This window comes from Arctopsyche grandis, chromosome 1 (assembly GCF_051622035.1).
Source record: "Arctopsyche grandis isolate Sample6627 chromosome 1, ASM5162203v2, whole genome shotgun sequence".
NCBI classification, from domain to species: domain Eukaryota; kingdom Metazoa; phylum Arthropoda; class Insecta; order Trichoptera; family Hydropsychidae; genus Arctopsyche; species Arctopsyche grandis.
The window spans coordinates 6,331,114-6,347,559 of record NC_135355.1 but is presented as its reverse complement, the minus strand read 5'-3'; the positions used below and the strand labels follow the sequence as shown (position 1 = coordinate 6,347,559).

General features: G+C 34.3%; 2 protein-coding genes and 1 long non-coding RNA gene across 3 annotated transcripts in view; 1 reads left to right on the top strand and 2 right to left on the bottom strand.

The window, feature by feature from the left end:
• Nucleotides 1-419: 419 nt before the first annotated feature.
• Nucleotides 420-2,753, top strand: LOC143915324 (uncharacterized). The gene is made up of 5 exons (XR_013260898.1): nucleotides 420-559; nucleotides 637-1,288; nucleotides 1,374-1,591; nucleotides 1,766-1,880; nucleotides 1,982-2,753. It is a non-coding gene; the product is annotated as an uncharacterized LOC143915324 (long non-coding RNA).
• Nucleotides 2,556-8,727, bottom strand: tos (Exonuclease tos). The gene is made up of 9 exons (XM_077435085.1): nucleotides 7,894-8,727; nucleotides 7,414-7,533; nucleotides 7,275-7,326; nucleotides 6,117-6,326; nucleotides 5,823-6,038; nucleotides 5,588-5,747; nucleotides 4,146-4,282; nucleotides 3,861-4,057; nucleotides 2,556-3,780 (listed from the first exon to the last, which is right to left on the bottom strand). Exons 1-9 carry the CDS (start codon nucleotides 8,052-8,054, stop codon nucleotides 2,787-2,789), a joined length of 2,247 nt encoding a protein of 748 aa, XP_077291211.1. The 5' UTR covers nucleotides 8,055-8,727; the 3' UTR covers nucleotides 2,556-2,786.
• Nucleotides 8,728-11,684: 2,957 nt separating this feature from the next.
• Nucleotides 11,685-16,446, bottom strand: part of stan (Protocadherin-like wing polarity protein stan) — an 85,312-nt gene continuing 80,550 nt past the window's right edge. Inside the window, exons 40-49 of the mRNA XM_077427160.1 lie at nucleotides 16,270-16,362; nucleotides 16,066-16,188; nucleotides 15,880-16,004; nucleotides 15,641-15,811; nucleotides 15,454-15,555; nucleotides 13,739-13,964; nucleotides 13,289-13,671; nucleotides 12,476-12,522; nucleotides 12,319-12,398; nucleotides 11,685-11,727 (exon numbers count right to left, since the gene is read on the bottom strand). Of these exons, the coding sequence (XP_077283286.1) occupies nucleotides 11,685-11,727; nucleotides 12,319-12,398; nucleotides 12,476-12,522; nucleotides 13,289-13,671; nucleotides 13,739-13,964; nucleotides 15,454-15,555; nucleotides 15,641-15,811; nucleotides 15,880-16,004; nucleotides 16,066-16,188; nucleotides 16,270-16,362 (1,393 nt within the window). The remainder of the gene's footprint in view (nucleotides 11,728-12,318; nucleotides 12,399-12,475; nucleotides 12,523-13,288; nucleotides 13,672-13,738; nucleotides 13,965-15,453; nucleotides 15,556-15,640; nucleotides 15,812-15,879; nucleotides 16,005-16,065; nucleotides 16,189-16,269; nucleotides 16,363-16,446) is intronic.

Sequence of the window (16,446 nt, the reverse complement as noted above, 5' to 3'; positions counted from 1 at the left end):
ATTTTTTATAACAGAAAATATAAAATAACAATAACTAAGAAAATTAAATTAGTTATAAAAAAAATCTAAATATTTGTAGGATTTAATAAATTATAATTTAAATATTTTAATTTGCTGAATGCGATTTGCAGCTATAATTAGCGAATTGAAACATATAAAAAGCCTTTAAAATAATTTTTTGGATTGCACCCCCATTTTTCAAGGGCTTGTATTTTACTACTTAGAATTTTAGCCTATTTTTACAAGGTTTGTGTCAAAATTTAAAAATGAAAGGTAAGTATTTATATTAAATGGCCAGTATTTATATTAAACAGCCAGTATCAATCGTTCAGTATAAATATCAAATCATCAGTATTTGATTTTGACGAATGGACAATATTATTACTTCATCTATTTTTAGTTGGTAACAAGATAAGGTTGGTACGATCTTGATACACAATTCGATCTAACAGGCATTGCTATTTGGGTTCGGTGATCATCCCGCTGATCGAGATTTTAGTGACTTGGGGGAGATCGCTTTTTGCGGAATAATCCGCCATTTACCGCTATTTGCTCTGGCGTATGTATGTATGTATGTATAGGGGATGGACGAATGAGACGACTGGCTAGTTAATGCACGTGTTTTATTTATGACAGCTGAAGGCAGAGTGAGGTAGCTAACTCCAAACACAATCGAGTTGGTCCCCACTCGCAGGAAGGTGACCAAACTCGACCATGTCGTATAGCGAGCCGCCACATATGTATGTACATATATCAGATTTGGGTCTACCTCACGGGCCCGAATTTGAAACGCCCGAAAACGCAAATATCGGAAGGCAAAGATCGAAAATCGAAAGATCTTAAGTCGAAAGATCAAACATAGATAAAGTAAAAAAGGGGTGCATGATAAACGGTACATACTCACTTAATTTGCGCGAGCAGGATACAACAGGAACAAGAGGAACAGGCTTTTCCTCTCGTATTAATGTGCGCGCGCAGAATCACATCCGGGCCCGTCACGAAGACCAGTCAGATTTTTATACTTTCCGTTTGTTATATGTACATATGTAGACATTTAATAATATAATACTGACCATTTTGTTAATAAAATACTGGTCGAAAACTGATTTACATATATACTTACTGAAGTTGATTAACCTGTTGAGTGCTGACGTCTTTTATGTTGAAAGCCCGCCACGCTGAAAATTTCACCAACATTTCCAACTAGATTTATTTAGTAATCCAATAATTGTAGCTAATCCAAACAAACCCTAGATAACTACCGCCGAGGATTTCAAGTTTTGTAAAGGTGAGTTTAGACTATTTAATATATCTTGCAACAATATAAAATAAACAAAAGAAGTCTATTAATGAATGTATTTTTCCAAAACTAGTTCCATCTTCTTCATTATTGTTAAAATGTAATGCTCACAATCTAAATGCCAAGTCACAATCTAAAATAACCAGCAGCTAGGGATTTCCATCGGGAAGTTGTGCTATGGTTATTAATTCAGAAATTTCCGTGTAAACCAGTATTTATAAACATTGACACAGATTACACGACCCATGTTTAATGCATCTTTTTTCAATGCTACCTGGAAAGGCTTAACAGGTAGTATTCTTGTTTATTTTTACATACTCAAAAAACAACGCCCATCAGCGTATGGGCATTCAGGCTAACGGACTTGTTAGCAAAACGCCGATCGGCGTTGGTCAACATTCAAAGGATTAAAATACGGGCCATTTAATTTGTTGCCTTTTTCGTTTCATGGCTGTGCCTTTGCAGTAATAACCGGGATAGATTGGGAGTTAAATCACTCATTATTGAAATTTTTATGGATGCAAGATGTAAGAAGTAGTATACTATATGTACATATGTATACGATTTAATCATGGTATATGTAAGTTCATCAAAATTTAATAAATAAACATATAAAACATTAACTTTTTATCATATTTAACATACAAGATAAAAATTATTTTTAGAATTCGATTGTTTCAGCTATATATATAACTAAAATTTTTGGTCAAAGGCTATCTCTAAAAATAATGATTAAACTTAAAGAATATCCTGTCTAATATATGTACATATGCAGCAAATTACTGATAGCAGTATATAAAGTCATGCACCTCATTAACCATCTATCACTAGGTACTTTTTTAAATTCAAACCGTCACCAAGAAAAGCAGGTACTTACGGAAAGTTTCCCATCGTCAGTTTGCACTAACATTCAGTCATTCTTTCATTAAAATAAAAAAAGAGCAGGCACTCGCGACCATTATTTAGCATTTTAATTTTGTTTGTTTATCAACAATTTAAACTCCAACGAGACAAAACCAGATCTTTGACATTAATGCCCCATTTACAATTAACCAATTAATGTGATGATAAGGCTCGATATTCTTTTTGCGTGTTACAAATGCTCATTTTTTCATGCATATGTATTATAATTTTATGGTCGAAGGCCCTGCTCCGATAAGCATTCAAAACAATCATAATGTACTGTCCAAAATGTCATCAGTAATACAATTCAAATGTGAATGATATGAAAGAAGTTGATATAAATAAAACAAATAATGATTTAAAAGACTGATTTTATTAAGTTATAATATATCTCAATGTGAAAATATGTATCAAAACATTTAACATAAAGATTCTGTAAAAGATCAGTTTTAGGTATGAAAAAGGTTAAATTAAATATAGAAATACATTTATAAAACTTCATATTAACAAAAAAAGTCATTATTTTATAAAAATAAAAGTCAAAATACTCGAAAACAATGACTAAGCGAATTATTACATTGATTCAATGTTTTAATTTACATTTCTTTTGAAATCCAAATACAGAGAGTAAAGTCTGTTGACTGGTCAATACTGAGGATTTTTTTGCTAAACCAGGCCTTCTGCACAAAGTGTTTTGCGGTTTCGTGATTTTCTTTTCGACTTCGCGTTTCTTAGGACATTCCAAGTTGACGAGCTTATTTACGACAACGGTTTTGTCTTCGCTTAAATCTATCGTGTCTTCAGAAGACGTCTGTGAACAGCCCGGAGTTGGCAGATCCACTACATATTTTCTATCCATCAATATTTCGTCAGTATCGAGCAGTGCGTTCTTTTTGAAAGGATTTCGAGATGGACTTATCATTATTTGAGGTAGTTTACTATTGGTATGTGTTGACTTATCACGTCTCTCACTAATGATTAGATCACCTTCGCAAGATGATACAGCATTAGAAATATTATTACTAGGATGCGAGATTTTATTTAGCGACGCTTCACCACTAATATCTATAGAATTTTCACTAATAACTTCATCACCTTCACAAGATGATACAACACTAGACATATTATTACTAGGATGCGAGATTTTCTTTATCGATGATTCACCGTTAATATCAATAGGACTTTCGCAATTATTTACATTAATTTCCAAACAATTCTCCGACGAGGAATCGGGGGTTTCCATATTGAAAAATCTGCTCTGTACAATATTATTTTCATCCACAACAGTCCGTTGGAACTTACTCAATCGCTTTAATTTAGAAAATGAACCACTTTTCATCATTCTCTTGTAAGTTCTTTCAGATGTTTGTAAAATGGGAGAAGTTTGTTCTTCTGCATGCGCTGATTCTTCGCACGATTTCTGATTTCCTACTGATCTAAGCGGACTAGTTAATAATTTATGGACGTCAACAGAATCAAAGTCATCGTCAATGTTTTGCGTTTCAGAAACTATCAATTTCGCCTTCTTTTTAGCTGGTTCTTTACAATACATGGCTTTTAAATCTTTAATCGTCAAACTGCAAAAAAAAAAGGTTTTTTTTAAGATTAATTTAAAGTTTACGTTTACGTAAATACTAAGAAAATTATTTTTGAATACCTTTCATTTTCATTGATTGTCGGTGTATTTATTATTTTGGATTTTAAAAGTCTAGTAGTTGGTATTGCAATTGCCGATATGAAACTATTATCCTTTTTACTATTTTCTTTCACATGCTCTGTGTAATCTTTACTCCACATGCTCTTGTGAGGTGCAATGCTAAATTGTGACCATTGATTTGTCTTTGCTCCTGTGGGCTAACATGACAATCACAACATTGAGAAGATACTACATATGAATAAAACAAATATAAAGTATGAATAGTCAATAATTAAAAATAAAAACCTTCAAGCTTTTGTCATCGGGATGCCAATTATCCATTTGCTTCAACGTAAATGGATCCAGATTACCGACAGCCAATTGAAATGCCACATCAACATCTAGTAACGTGCCAGCGTTTGTGCAGTGTTGTGGATCAGTTCCTAGACGAAAATTAAATTAAATTTATGAACTTGCCGAGTTCTTCATTGATACAATGAATACAATTGTATTAATTGTTTGCGTTTATGTTTAGCACCAAGAGGTTATTGGGTTCGATCCCGGGCTAATCTTTAATATACTGCTGGTTAGATTTGGATGTTCGTGAGTCCAAGTCGATCGTTTCTTATCAGAGTTTGTCAATTTTATGTGATCATTGTTGAGACGGTTCATTAAAAATTGGCAAAAAATTATCCTACCTGCTGTGTCACAAATCTTCTGTATTATTTAGTATGCACAATTTGTAAAAATTTATGTACAAGTCTAAAAAAAGTACCTCTTCTATAATTTGTATATAAAATTATTATTTTGAATAAAAATACCATTAATTTTATTTTACTACCGCCATCTATGTATAAAATTAATGACTACGAGACGTCACCGAGATTAAAAATATTCGATCTTGATACGCTTCTTAACCGTTTGCCCGCGGCCGTCTTCTATGGAAGCTTTGGGCGACAAGTCCGTAGCGCGGCTGTCTTCCATAGTATTTCTGAACTTTGCACGGGATTTTGAGCCTTATATGCGCCTATTTCAACTGTTTTAAGGTTCAAAATTGGTTGAATATATTACTGAGAGTTGAATGCCATCTATTCAATTTGCTTAAAATGAATATATACCAGTCAAAATTAGTTTTCTGTGGAACCATACTGAAACCTCGTTTATGTGACGTCACGTCTTCACACAATATTGAGACAATACGTCTCAATCGTATGAAGAATGATTATTTGACAATTAAGCCAAAACTACGAGATATATTATGTATTTTATTGTTTAAAATAATACTTTATGTGTTAATTAATCTGGTTACTTTAGTTAATATTAAAATCTGTACTTAAGGTCGAAAACTAGATTGCCAAATTCGCAAAAAAGGTACAGGGTTTGTTCACTATATTTATTGCCGCGGGCAAAGGGTTATACGATGTTTTATCTCTATCGTAATGGCGGAGGATCCATTTACTTATATTGATGACCAAAATGAGCAATATGGCAAAGTATGAAAACGATCGGATAAGAGGCAAACTTTTTCCTGAATTGTAATCGTAAGTGAAACGTAAAGGAGGTATGTAATAAAAATCCATAGATGTCTCAATGGATTAATTAATTAATTAATTTTTCTTCAGCTTCTCGAAATACAACGATTTATGTAATAAAAATGCTGCATTGTTTGTAATTAATTGTCCAGGAAGGCGTATTGGAGTCTTCCTGGCATATATCTATGTAAAAATAAAAAAAAATGTAAACATTACCTTCATCTTCCAAGGAATTCAACGGTATCATAGCTCTATCGATTGGATCGTACACATATTGATGTTTAAAAGTGGCTTCTGCTTTTAAAAAGGCATCTCTATACTCATCCGTCACTTGCAAACTGCTTTTGTTGAAAAATGATGGTATTTTTTTAAGAGCCTAAAATAAATTCATATTAATAAATAATACACAGTGGTACATAATAAATTTATTTCACGGTTGTGATTTACATACGTTGCTGATATCCGGATCCTGAGTGGCGTTTATGAACTGGCGAGCTTTGGCTAGGCCTATGCCCGGCAACGAAGCCAGATAATCGCATCCTGATAAGATGCACATTTGACGGAATTTGTCAAATCTATACTTCTCATAGGGACATTTCATAACGAGCGGAAGTTTCGCACTCTCCATCAATACACCGTTGCCGTTCAAGTCCATCTTGAAAAATACCTGAAATATTCACACACCAATATTAAATTTTACAGTGACAAATCATTACAAAACCTACATTATAGTGAAATATAATACTTTATTGCATCCGAACAACAGCAAGTCGGAATCTTCAGTTATTACGAATTGAGCTATATTCTTTCTATTTAAATACGCCAATTGAGCATCGGCTTCGTATGGCGCTACAATACAATCTACATTCATTTTGCGACATTCTTTAATCAGATCTAATGCCATTTCGTGAGTGATGTCGACACTTCGCCGCATATGAGTTTTTGCTTCTTCTACCTAAAATATAAAAATTGAATGTTGCAATGTTTATACATATGTACATGGAATAAAACTCAATCATAACAAGGAACAACTGTAACTTAGTTACATAACAATCATCTCAAAAAGTATCCATCTTGGGGGTGACTGTCACCGCACCGAATGCATACATATGAAAAACGGTTAGTATATATATCAGTGGCGTGCGGTAAAACTCTCTCTCCCCCCCGTAGTACATCCTCATTTAATTTGCGCGAGCAGGATACAACAGGAACAAGAGGAACAGGCTTTTCCTCCCGAATCCTGCGCGCGCACATTAAACAAAGCTGTATGACAAAAAGAGAGATAATTTTACCACATGCCATATTATATATACATAGTACCGTTTACCATGCACCCTTATTTTTTGATCTTTCGACTTAAGATCTTTCGATTTTCGATCTTTGCCTTCCGATATTTGTGTTTTCTGTAATTTAACTTTCTGGCTCGTCACGGAGACCGGAATTTAACATGTATTAACTACAAAAACATGATATTATATAGTCCCGTTGATTATTTTACATATATGTAAAATAATTTATAATTAACACCAATTAAAAAAATAATTGTAATAGTAATCTTCCCGAATATGCATACAATAAATCCTGAAAGTTCCATTGTAATCGGTTCAGTGATTTAGGAGCCTATTCGAGACACACACACAGACATTCATTTTTATATATATAGATTTCTTCTTCCTTCCTACCGGTCTATAATTTTCCCTAAATATGTATATATAATTAATATCTACTTCTAAATACACTATTGGTTTCAAAATGAATGTGCACATTACGCAGATAAGTACATATTTATAGTGCACATAAATATTTGTGGGTGAAAGTTTATTTACTATAACTGATGATTTCGTTATGGCCATGTTTGGTAATAAAGGAGTTTCTAAAAGATATTGAACCGGTGTTGAAATACCTTCCCCATACGTAGCAACTCTGCTGCACGTTTCTTAGCTGCATTTCGAGACCTGAAAATAGTTATATAATCAGTGTGAGTTTGATAATAATAAAAGTACATATGTATATATAAACATATAATTAATGAAAATATTCACTCTCTCCGTTTTTCTTCCGTCAAAAGTTTTGCAGGAAGGTGTCGTCCATCGAAAACTAAAATCGGTTTAATATTATGCGATAACAACATGTAGACATATTTCATGCAGTATCTGATATGTCTGCAAACAAAAAAATAAAATATGTTATATATACTTGTTGTATTTAATATGCAATTATAGTTTATTTTTTTATGTGAATCATTCGCATCACCTGAGTAAATTGACAGACTGGGTTCATTTTGAATATTTTTATATTATTAATATATGAATAATTCAATTCGCAAAGTGATGGCCAAATTATTAAAATATTTACATACATACGAAGAAGGTATTGTGAAACACATTTTCAAATACAAGTGAAATTAAATTAATAACAATTGAATTCGAAGAAAAGAAATGAAACGACAGACTGAATAAATAAATACAATGTATGTCAAAAAAAAAAAAAAATGAAATAAATAAATATGTCGATGAGATTACTGGTCGGTGTGTTCCCCTCTGGCCAGTTTGTCTGCACAGCTGAAGGCCCCTCGATGGAGCCAGCAGTAGGCGTCGATGGCAGCCGTCTCTCCGGCGAGTTGGGACGCCGAAGCGGGCCGGGACGCCGCCCCCGCGAACCCCAACAGACCCGTCACCCCCATCCTCCCCAAACGTCACCTGTCAAAACTCCAGCTTCATTCGACTGACTACTCACTACTACTACAACACAACTAAGCTCCCGTCAAAACAGCGCGCGCTTTCGTTTCAGCCCTAACACCACACTTCACATCCATGCATACGCCATTAAATTATTGGATATAGTTTTATATTATTACATATATATGTCATAGCACCATCACAGGTCACCCTAAATCAACACTATGGCTAACTGTGAACATATTTATGCACATGTCAAAGAAGTTATAAAAAGTTGATTACATTATTTACCCTGTCCGAGCCAAAAGCCCTCATGGCCGTTGGTTGTCCTCTTTCGGCTTCGGCTTTTGTTTTCCCTCTTTTACACCGACCATCTGTCAGTCGCTCTAGATTCTCCCGTGGGTCCGGCGCCCGGTGATCCCGGCGCGGACCGCCAGATGCAGCGTCCCTCGTAAAAGCCGGCCTCGAACTAAGCCCCGAACTCTGGCCCCGTGATCCGCCCAAGTCTGATCACGGCGAGCGCTCATTGGCATCATAGAAGCCCTCCGAGGAGTATGGCTTCTTCTATAGTCGTGCCTCACCGACTATGTCTACCGACTATGCTCGACCACGTGTTCGACCCAAGCCTCGAACACGGCGAGCTCTCAGACGCTCGTGAGACTCCGACCGAGAAGGTCTTGGCGTGGCTGGTCTACCCTTCCTGACCAGCCACAGCCTACTCAATCCACAGCCTCCGCCATAAAGAGGCAGAGGCGTCGAGCAACTCCCCGGCTCGGCCACCAACTCATCAATAAAAACGAGATCATAACCGTTACTCTTTTGTATAATTCCCACACCCCGCACCGTTCCAGAGCAAGCTGATCGAGACGACGACACATACACAGCCACTGGTCATCAACACATACAGCCCCTGCAGCTATCGTTCATACCCTTTGAGTCCATTTGTTATATATAAATATATAATAATATAATACTGACCATTTCGTTATTAATAAAATACTGGTCTTTTTTGTTGAGAGCCCACCACGCTAAAAATTTCACCAACATTTCCAACTAGATTTATTTGGAAATCCAATAGAAAGCAGGGTTCGGTGATTACTAGTTTAGTACGCGGGACAGATGTGTTGACCGTGTCCCGGTCTAAGAAAACACCGTTTGTGTTTGTAAGAGGATCGTTTATTTTTGTTCAATTGTTACAATGGTTATTGTATGTACGAAGAGGTTGAGATTCGGAGAAGTGATCTGGTTGAACTCCAGAGCTTCACTCTGGTGTTGCGAGCTGCTGCGTCGCTTTATATACGTTCTGGGTTGGAGCGTGCCGCGCGCAAATGCTTTGTCTTCGTTTCCAGGACACGTGTGTTGGGGACACGTGTTGACCTATTTTCGAGGCGCGTGCTATATGGGGTCAGCGCCAGGTCGTCGTTCTTTTGAGAATGCGGTTTTCGGGGCACGTGTTAACGACTGCCACGAGTAAACGATTTTCAGCAAATCGCGGTTGCCTAATGACTAGTCACCGGAGCCTGAGGGGGCCGTGTATTGTTCAAAGGTTGTAAATGCATTGTTAAAGGTTTGCCGCACAATGTATAGCACTGTGACTATCCTACCTCTACTGATGACATCACTGATGGGTTTCGTTCGTTTACGATCGAGCGATCAGCTCTTTCTTCTGGAATGGTCGAAGGGGTCGTTGCCCTTGAGTTATGCATACAGGATCGATGATGTGATCACTGGTTTTGATTCGTAATAGCACAAGTTGTGCTAGATTCCTACACTAGACAAATGTGAACCGGTCACAGGACAACCGGTCGCTCTAGATCGGTCACACGTGATCACCCGTCACTGGTCACCAGAAAACTGGTCACACCCGAAAATTGGTCACGAAAAAAAATAATAATTGGTCGAATTTTTGGGTGTGACCATTTTTTTCGTGACTAATTTTCGGGTGTGAGCAGTTTTCTCGTGATTATAAGCAACAAAAGAAATAAAGACCTTAAAAAAATTATTGAATAATGTAATTCAAATTACTCTCGAATGTATATTATAATATATACAAAAAAAATAAGTATAAATAAATGTTAAAACTAAGTGTGTTTACTTAACATAAAGCCTTATTTATTTCAACTAAGGAGGTAGATAAATTCCATATTTGACACATATTACTATTTTTATATAAAGAAGGCGAAACTTCTAGTCAAGCCAGTATGACTATTTGCGACATTTGTGGAGAGAACCATGTGGCAGAAAGAATTTGCAGAGCGTGGTTTGCCAGATTTAAATCTGGTATTCCTTTCTCATGGAAGAACAGAGACCTAGGAGACCTACCACGGCGGATAATGACAATTTACAAAGTTGAATAACCATAAATTTGAAATAAAATAACCAAGTCTGATTATCCTTAAACCGACTCTGATCTTATAGGAAAAAAGTTGGCTATTAATTTCTCTGATATTTCCGGATAATTTATTGGAAACTTATATTTTTATACATGCCTGAGTTAAGTATTGTTTGTAGTAGGGATTTAATTATTTGGTTATAAAGTAAATTGAATTTGTATGTTATGATGTGAATTAAAACGAAAAAAAGAGCAATTTATTTACTTAAATATATATTTTAAAATCTACAAATAATTAATCAAAATTACAAAATATATTAAGATCACAACACGTCAATTACATGTATGATAAGAATCATAATATTCACAAATTTCTTTACACTTTCGAATATAAATAACATGGGAATTTAATAATCGCCATGTTAATTTAATTTAATTTAATCCCCTAATGGGGATTTTTACTTATATTCAATTGGAATGTTTACAAAATAAAATTGCACATATAATATGATATATACCGCAGTGTATAATCGAAAAAAAAATCTTTTAAACAATATACTAACGATATTTAATATGGCATATGTCGTTATATGTATTACAAAATATCTTTTATACAAAAAGCTTTTATATAGGCACATCTTTGTTTTATTTTTCTCATTAAATATGTTCTTTGCAATTGAAAGAAACTAACTTTACACATATTTAGATAGTTTATGGCGACAACAAAAATATTTATTTAAAATTATACAATAAAAATAATTTCAAGTTTCTCAATTATCACAAAAACAAAAATAAATTGCTAAATTATTAAGAGGGTGAAAAAAATTCAATAAAAAATTTAATTTAAAAAAATTGACATTATCATCTTATATTACAAATGAGATCAATTAATTGATTTAATATTAGTAAATATTTATATACGTAATTTTCACACATACATCAAATAAATACATAACAAACGACTTGCATTTCCATATATTAAAAATAATAATTGTAACATTTCTAATCGAGGACAATATAAGAAGTTTTTAATTCTGAGATGACTGACAAATGATCTTTTTATTGCATTAAAAATGTGTAAAAAACATGATGGGCCAAAATATTTCGTATTCGACCTAGTATAAAATAAAATCACAATTATATTACTTGTAAAATAGTTTAAATTAAATGCATGTATAGTATCAGTCTCTTCAAATGATATAATTAAGCTAATTAAAGTATATAACAGTAATTTTACATACATATAAATCATTGTACTATTACATTTTTACAATAAGGTAAAATGAGCAGGAACAATACATATCTACACTCTTGTTTCAGCATCATCTTCCGTAGTTGGTTTAACGCTGAAAATAGTGTAAGATTCAGTAAGTTATATCTAAAAAAAAATAGCGATTTATATACTATAAAAATTTAATATTAAGTGAATTTTGTGACAGTATGATTCAATGTTATTGTGAAGAATTGTTACTTAGATTGATAAAAGAAATAGATATATGTATTTACCTGTAGGTTCAGCTTCGCAATTAATGCCATATCTTATCGAGTTGAAAAAATAAAGCATATAATATTTCTTTCAACAATCTGACTCATATAACCGCCACCATCTAAGTCCAAGTTAAATAAGTTAGATTAGTATAATGTTAAGTTAGTAACAATAGAAGTTCGTAGGAAGGAAATATAATATGCTGCAGAAAAGGAGAGACCCATTTTTCCCAAAAAAACTATACATACCATTATTTGACGTTGTACAAAGCGGGATGAAGGAATATAGGTTTTTAAGTGATGCTATATCATGCTATTTGCAATAAAAATACAATATCATGAAAGGTGTGTGGATAATGTGGAAAAATAAATAAATTTTAAATTTTAAAGAAAATACAAGAAGTTTTTTTGATGAAAATGTTTTTTTTTTTTATATTTAAGATTTAACATACTCGCTTGTTTCAGCCATATTTGCTAAGGGAGCTGCCATTTGTTGCGACACATCTGTAGAATAAATAAACAGTGAAATACACTTAATTTGCAATCATCATATGAGATAATACCTCATACTAGTACACAGTATATTAACTGACCTGCATGATTGTTAACAATGGGAGACGAGTTCATACCTCGCACACTGACATGATCTTCTTCAGCTGAAACGTAATTTTAAACGTCAATTACAAACAAAGATTGCAACAAATATATGTAATACGTAGAGACACGTATTTTGGGCATCTATTTTTGTCAATTTTAGCATTTTCATTTTACATTTTAACGTTTTAGGGCATTAAAATAGTTCAATTTTAGCATCTATTTTTATGAAGAGTTTAATTTTAAATAATAAAAAAATTCGTTGAATTTTAATAAAATTTATATACATATGTATATACAATTTAAAGACAACACAACAATAAAAAAATTCAAAAATGTTTTGGAATTTAAATTACAAGAATATAAAAATATAATACCAATTTAAATTTATTATAACTCAACATGGAGCATACTCGTATTTCTACAGATTCTTTTTTGAGATTTGTGCGACGATCGGTAACAATTAAATTATATTGTATTTACTAAAATACCTTTCAGCACTCACACATTTGTCTACTATTTACAGTATTAGACAAAAGCAGTTGCTTGGTTTCGACAGGAAAAACACCGTCTATGGTAAACTGCAAGCTCTGTTTTATCCCTTCAATTTCTTCACATAATAAATGGGCAAAGGGATAGGAAGACCCTTCTAAATTGTCTATTAATTTTATAAATTTTATGCAAATTTCACTGTTGTTTGTTATTTTAGCATCTATTCGCATATTTTACAAATTTAGCATCTATTCCGAATTTTAGCATCAATTAAGCATTAATAGCAAAATGCCCAAAATACGTGTCTCTAGTAATACGTAATTAAAAATAGCTGACCTGTATAAGGGAATAAGTATTTATCATGAGGATGATGCTTTTCAGACGTCTCCGACAATCTATCACCGTAGTCTATGGCAGGATTGATATATTGGTTTTCAAACTTTCGTTGATAGTCATTTTTGAGAAAACCTGCAATGCCAGAATCTCGAAATTCTCGCGATCCATACACTGCATTTTCACCGTTTAGAAATTTTGTCGGACTGTAGTTGTAGTTGTCTTGCGTCGCCAGATAAGACTTGGCACCATAAGGTGCGCGATAATGATTGGGTCTCATCGCATAGTCCGACTCCGTTTGCATATAATGAGGCTCATATTGGCCTTGATGCTTGTCAGGAGTTAGGCAGTATTTGGCATCACTATACTCAGGTTCCATTCCGTATCTGTGAAATGTTCTAATATATCAAAAATGAAATGTGTATATTTATCAAATTACTGTGCACTATGTACCTGTTATCGAGGGGCATTCTGGGTTGTTCAATATTGGCCACATATGTTTCGTGAATGTTTTCTAATATTGCAGGCTTCATGTTGTGATGCTTGAGGTGATATACAGGGTCTGATGTTAAATCTGGATTAGGCAAAGGATTCGGAGAGGGTGTTTTGACAAGTGGCATGGGATTTATCATCTCATTGTCGGATCCAGTTTCTTGTGACCATCGTCCTATTTCTCCGTCTGCTTTATAATAATAAAAAAAAATCAATAAAGGATAATGTTTATGAAATGATTTATTAGAATATTGTGAAACTTTTGAATAGAAAACTACGTCAGATAGATTTATTACTCAAATCTTAGCCTAAATTACGTTATATTTGTAATTCATTTATTTATTTCGATGAATCATGCACACTCGTCTAACAGATTGCTCCAACGTGACGAGTGTGCTATACAGATTAACCCTTTGATTGCTGATGTCATTTCTGTTGAGAGCCTGCCACGCTGAAAATTTCGTCCACATTTCCAATTAGAATTATTTATAAATCCAATAGAAATCAGGTGTAAAAATTGTGGCTAATCCACACAAACCCTAGATAACTACCGCCTAGAATTTCGAGTTTTGTAAAGTTGTGTTTAGACTCTCTAATATATTTTGCAACAATATAAAAAAAAAACAAAATAACTATTAATGAATGTATTTTTCCAAAACTAAGTCCATCTTTTTCATAGTTGTTGAAATGTAATGCTCTTAAAATGAATAAAAATCGATCGCGTGACTTGTATTAGGAAAATGTCCGTATATTAAATGAGTGATGCTGCTTCCAATAATCACCTATTCGGTTCAATCTGATCGTTCCTACGTGTGCAACAATCAGATAGAATACTCGGACCAAGCCACAATCTAAAATACTCAGCAGTTAGGGATTTCCATTGGGTTGTAGGAATATAGCACGACTTGTGCTATTACGACTCGAAACCAGTGAGCTCATCATCGATCCTGTACAAACATGCATAACTGAAGGGCAACGTCCCCTTCGACCATTCCAGAAGAAAGAGTTCATCGCTCGATCGTAAAACGAACGAAACCCAACAGTGATGTCATCAGGCAACCGTAACACATGTCTGAAAAATCATTTACGCGTGGCACATGCCCGCATTATTAAACGAACGACGTCCTGGCGCTGACCCCAAAGCTATAAAGCACGCGCCTCGAAAATAGGTCAACACGTGTCCCTAACACACGTGTCCTGGAAACGAAGACAAAGCAACTGCACGCGGCACGCTTCAAGCCTGAACGTATATAAAGCGACGCACCAGCTCCCAACACCAGAGTGAACCTCTGGAGTTCAACCAGCTCACTTCTCCGAAGCTCAACCTCTTCGTACATACAATAACTATTGTAACAATTGAACAAAAATAAACGATCCTCTTACAAACTACACAACATGTGTTTCGTTAGGTCGGGATACGCTCAACATACCTTCACTGCCTTACAGGGTAATTCTACTTTAACGTTGACAAAACAATTGCACGGATTACACGACCCACGGCAGTATTCTTATTTACTTTGTACATGCTCAATATACGTTTTCAAGCCCATGGACTTGTCGGCAAAACGCTGATCGGCATTGGTCAGCATTCAAAAGGTTAAGAATACAAATAGAAAAAAAAATACATAAATACTTGTAAGAAAGAAAAATAAAACAAAAATGAATTACACAATTACCTGGATTTGGTATTGTATTAGGTGCCCAACGTGCACTTCGACTCGGTAGGGCTATTTGAGGAGAATTTTCAGTTATGTTCGGCAAATACCCGTTATTGTTTTCTGCAATTAATTTAATACATGAAAGTAACCATATTAAATTTAATTAATTAAGAAACAACTATCCAAATGAATGTCATCAAAGCACCTGGAACTACTGCTTTAATTGTCCCTCTCCTATCAGACGTATCTTCATCATCGCTCGAATGACTCGAAGCGAGATCTAGACTTCGTCCAGCGCTACCATCTGAATCACTATCAGAGGCATTTCCAGCAGTAGAACCGCGAGATTTACGCGGACGAGTCGCACCTGTATCTTCTAACAATAAATTGTTGTCAATATTAAAATATTACAAATGTACAACATTATAAAATATAATAAAATACCTTCTCTATGTCGATGTAACGACGAATCGAAACCTCGTAGATACGACGGCATATCACTTGTCGAATTATAATTCGAGGTTGATGTGCTCGTATGTCGCATATGACCGTCGCTTCTAAAATTCAAACTACATATGAGGTTTGTAGATTTTTTCAAACAAATTATATAATATATATATGCAAACATACCTGTAAGGGCTTGAACTAGTCTTAGTAGTGCTTCTCGAGGTCGTACTGGATGCAGATATGCCGATGTTTCGCCGTGCGGTAACACCCTCGAGACCGCCGGTATTGTGATAAGCCAAAGCAGATCTAAAATAATAAAAATAAATATTAAATACTACACTTTCACAAAAATAAAGAAGCAACATCACAATAGGTGAAGAACAATACCGATTTCCAGGACTCATTGTTTGACTACTGGAACCAGTCACCATAGAATTGTCAAGTAATGGAACTTTCCTACCGATGCATCTTAGGAATGTTCTATGAACGAAAATATACAGCGAGTTAGAATTTAAAACAAATTTTAATACGAAAAAGGAATGAGTTGATTGATATATGATTCCA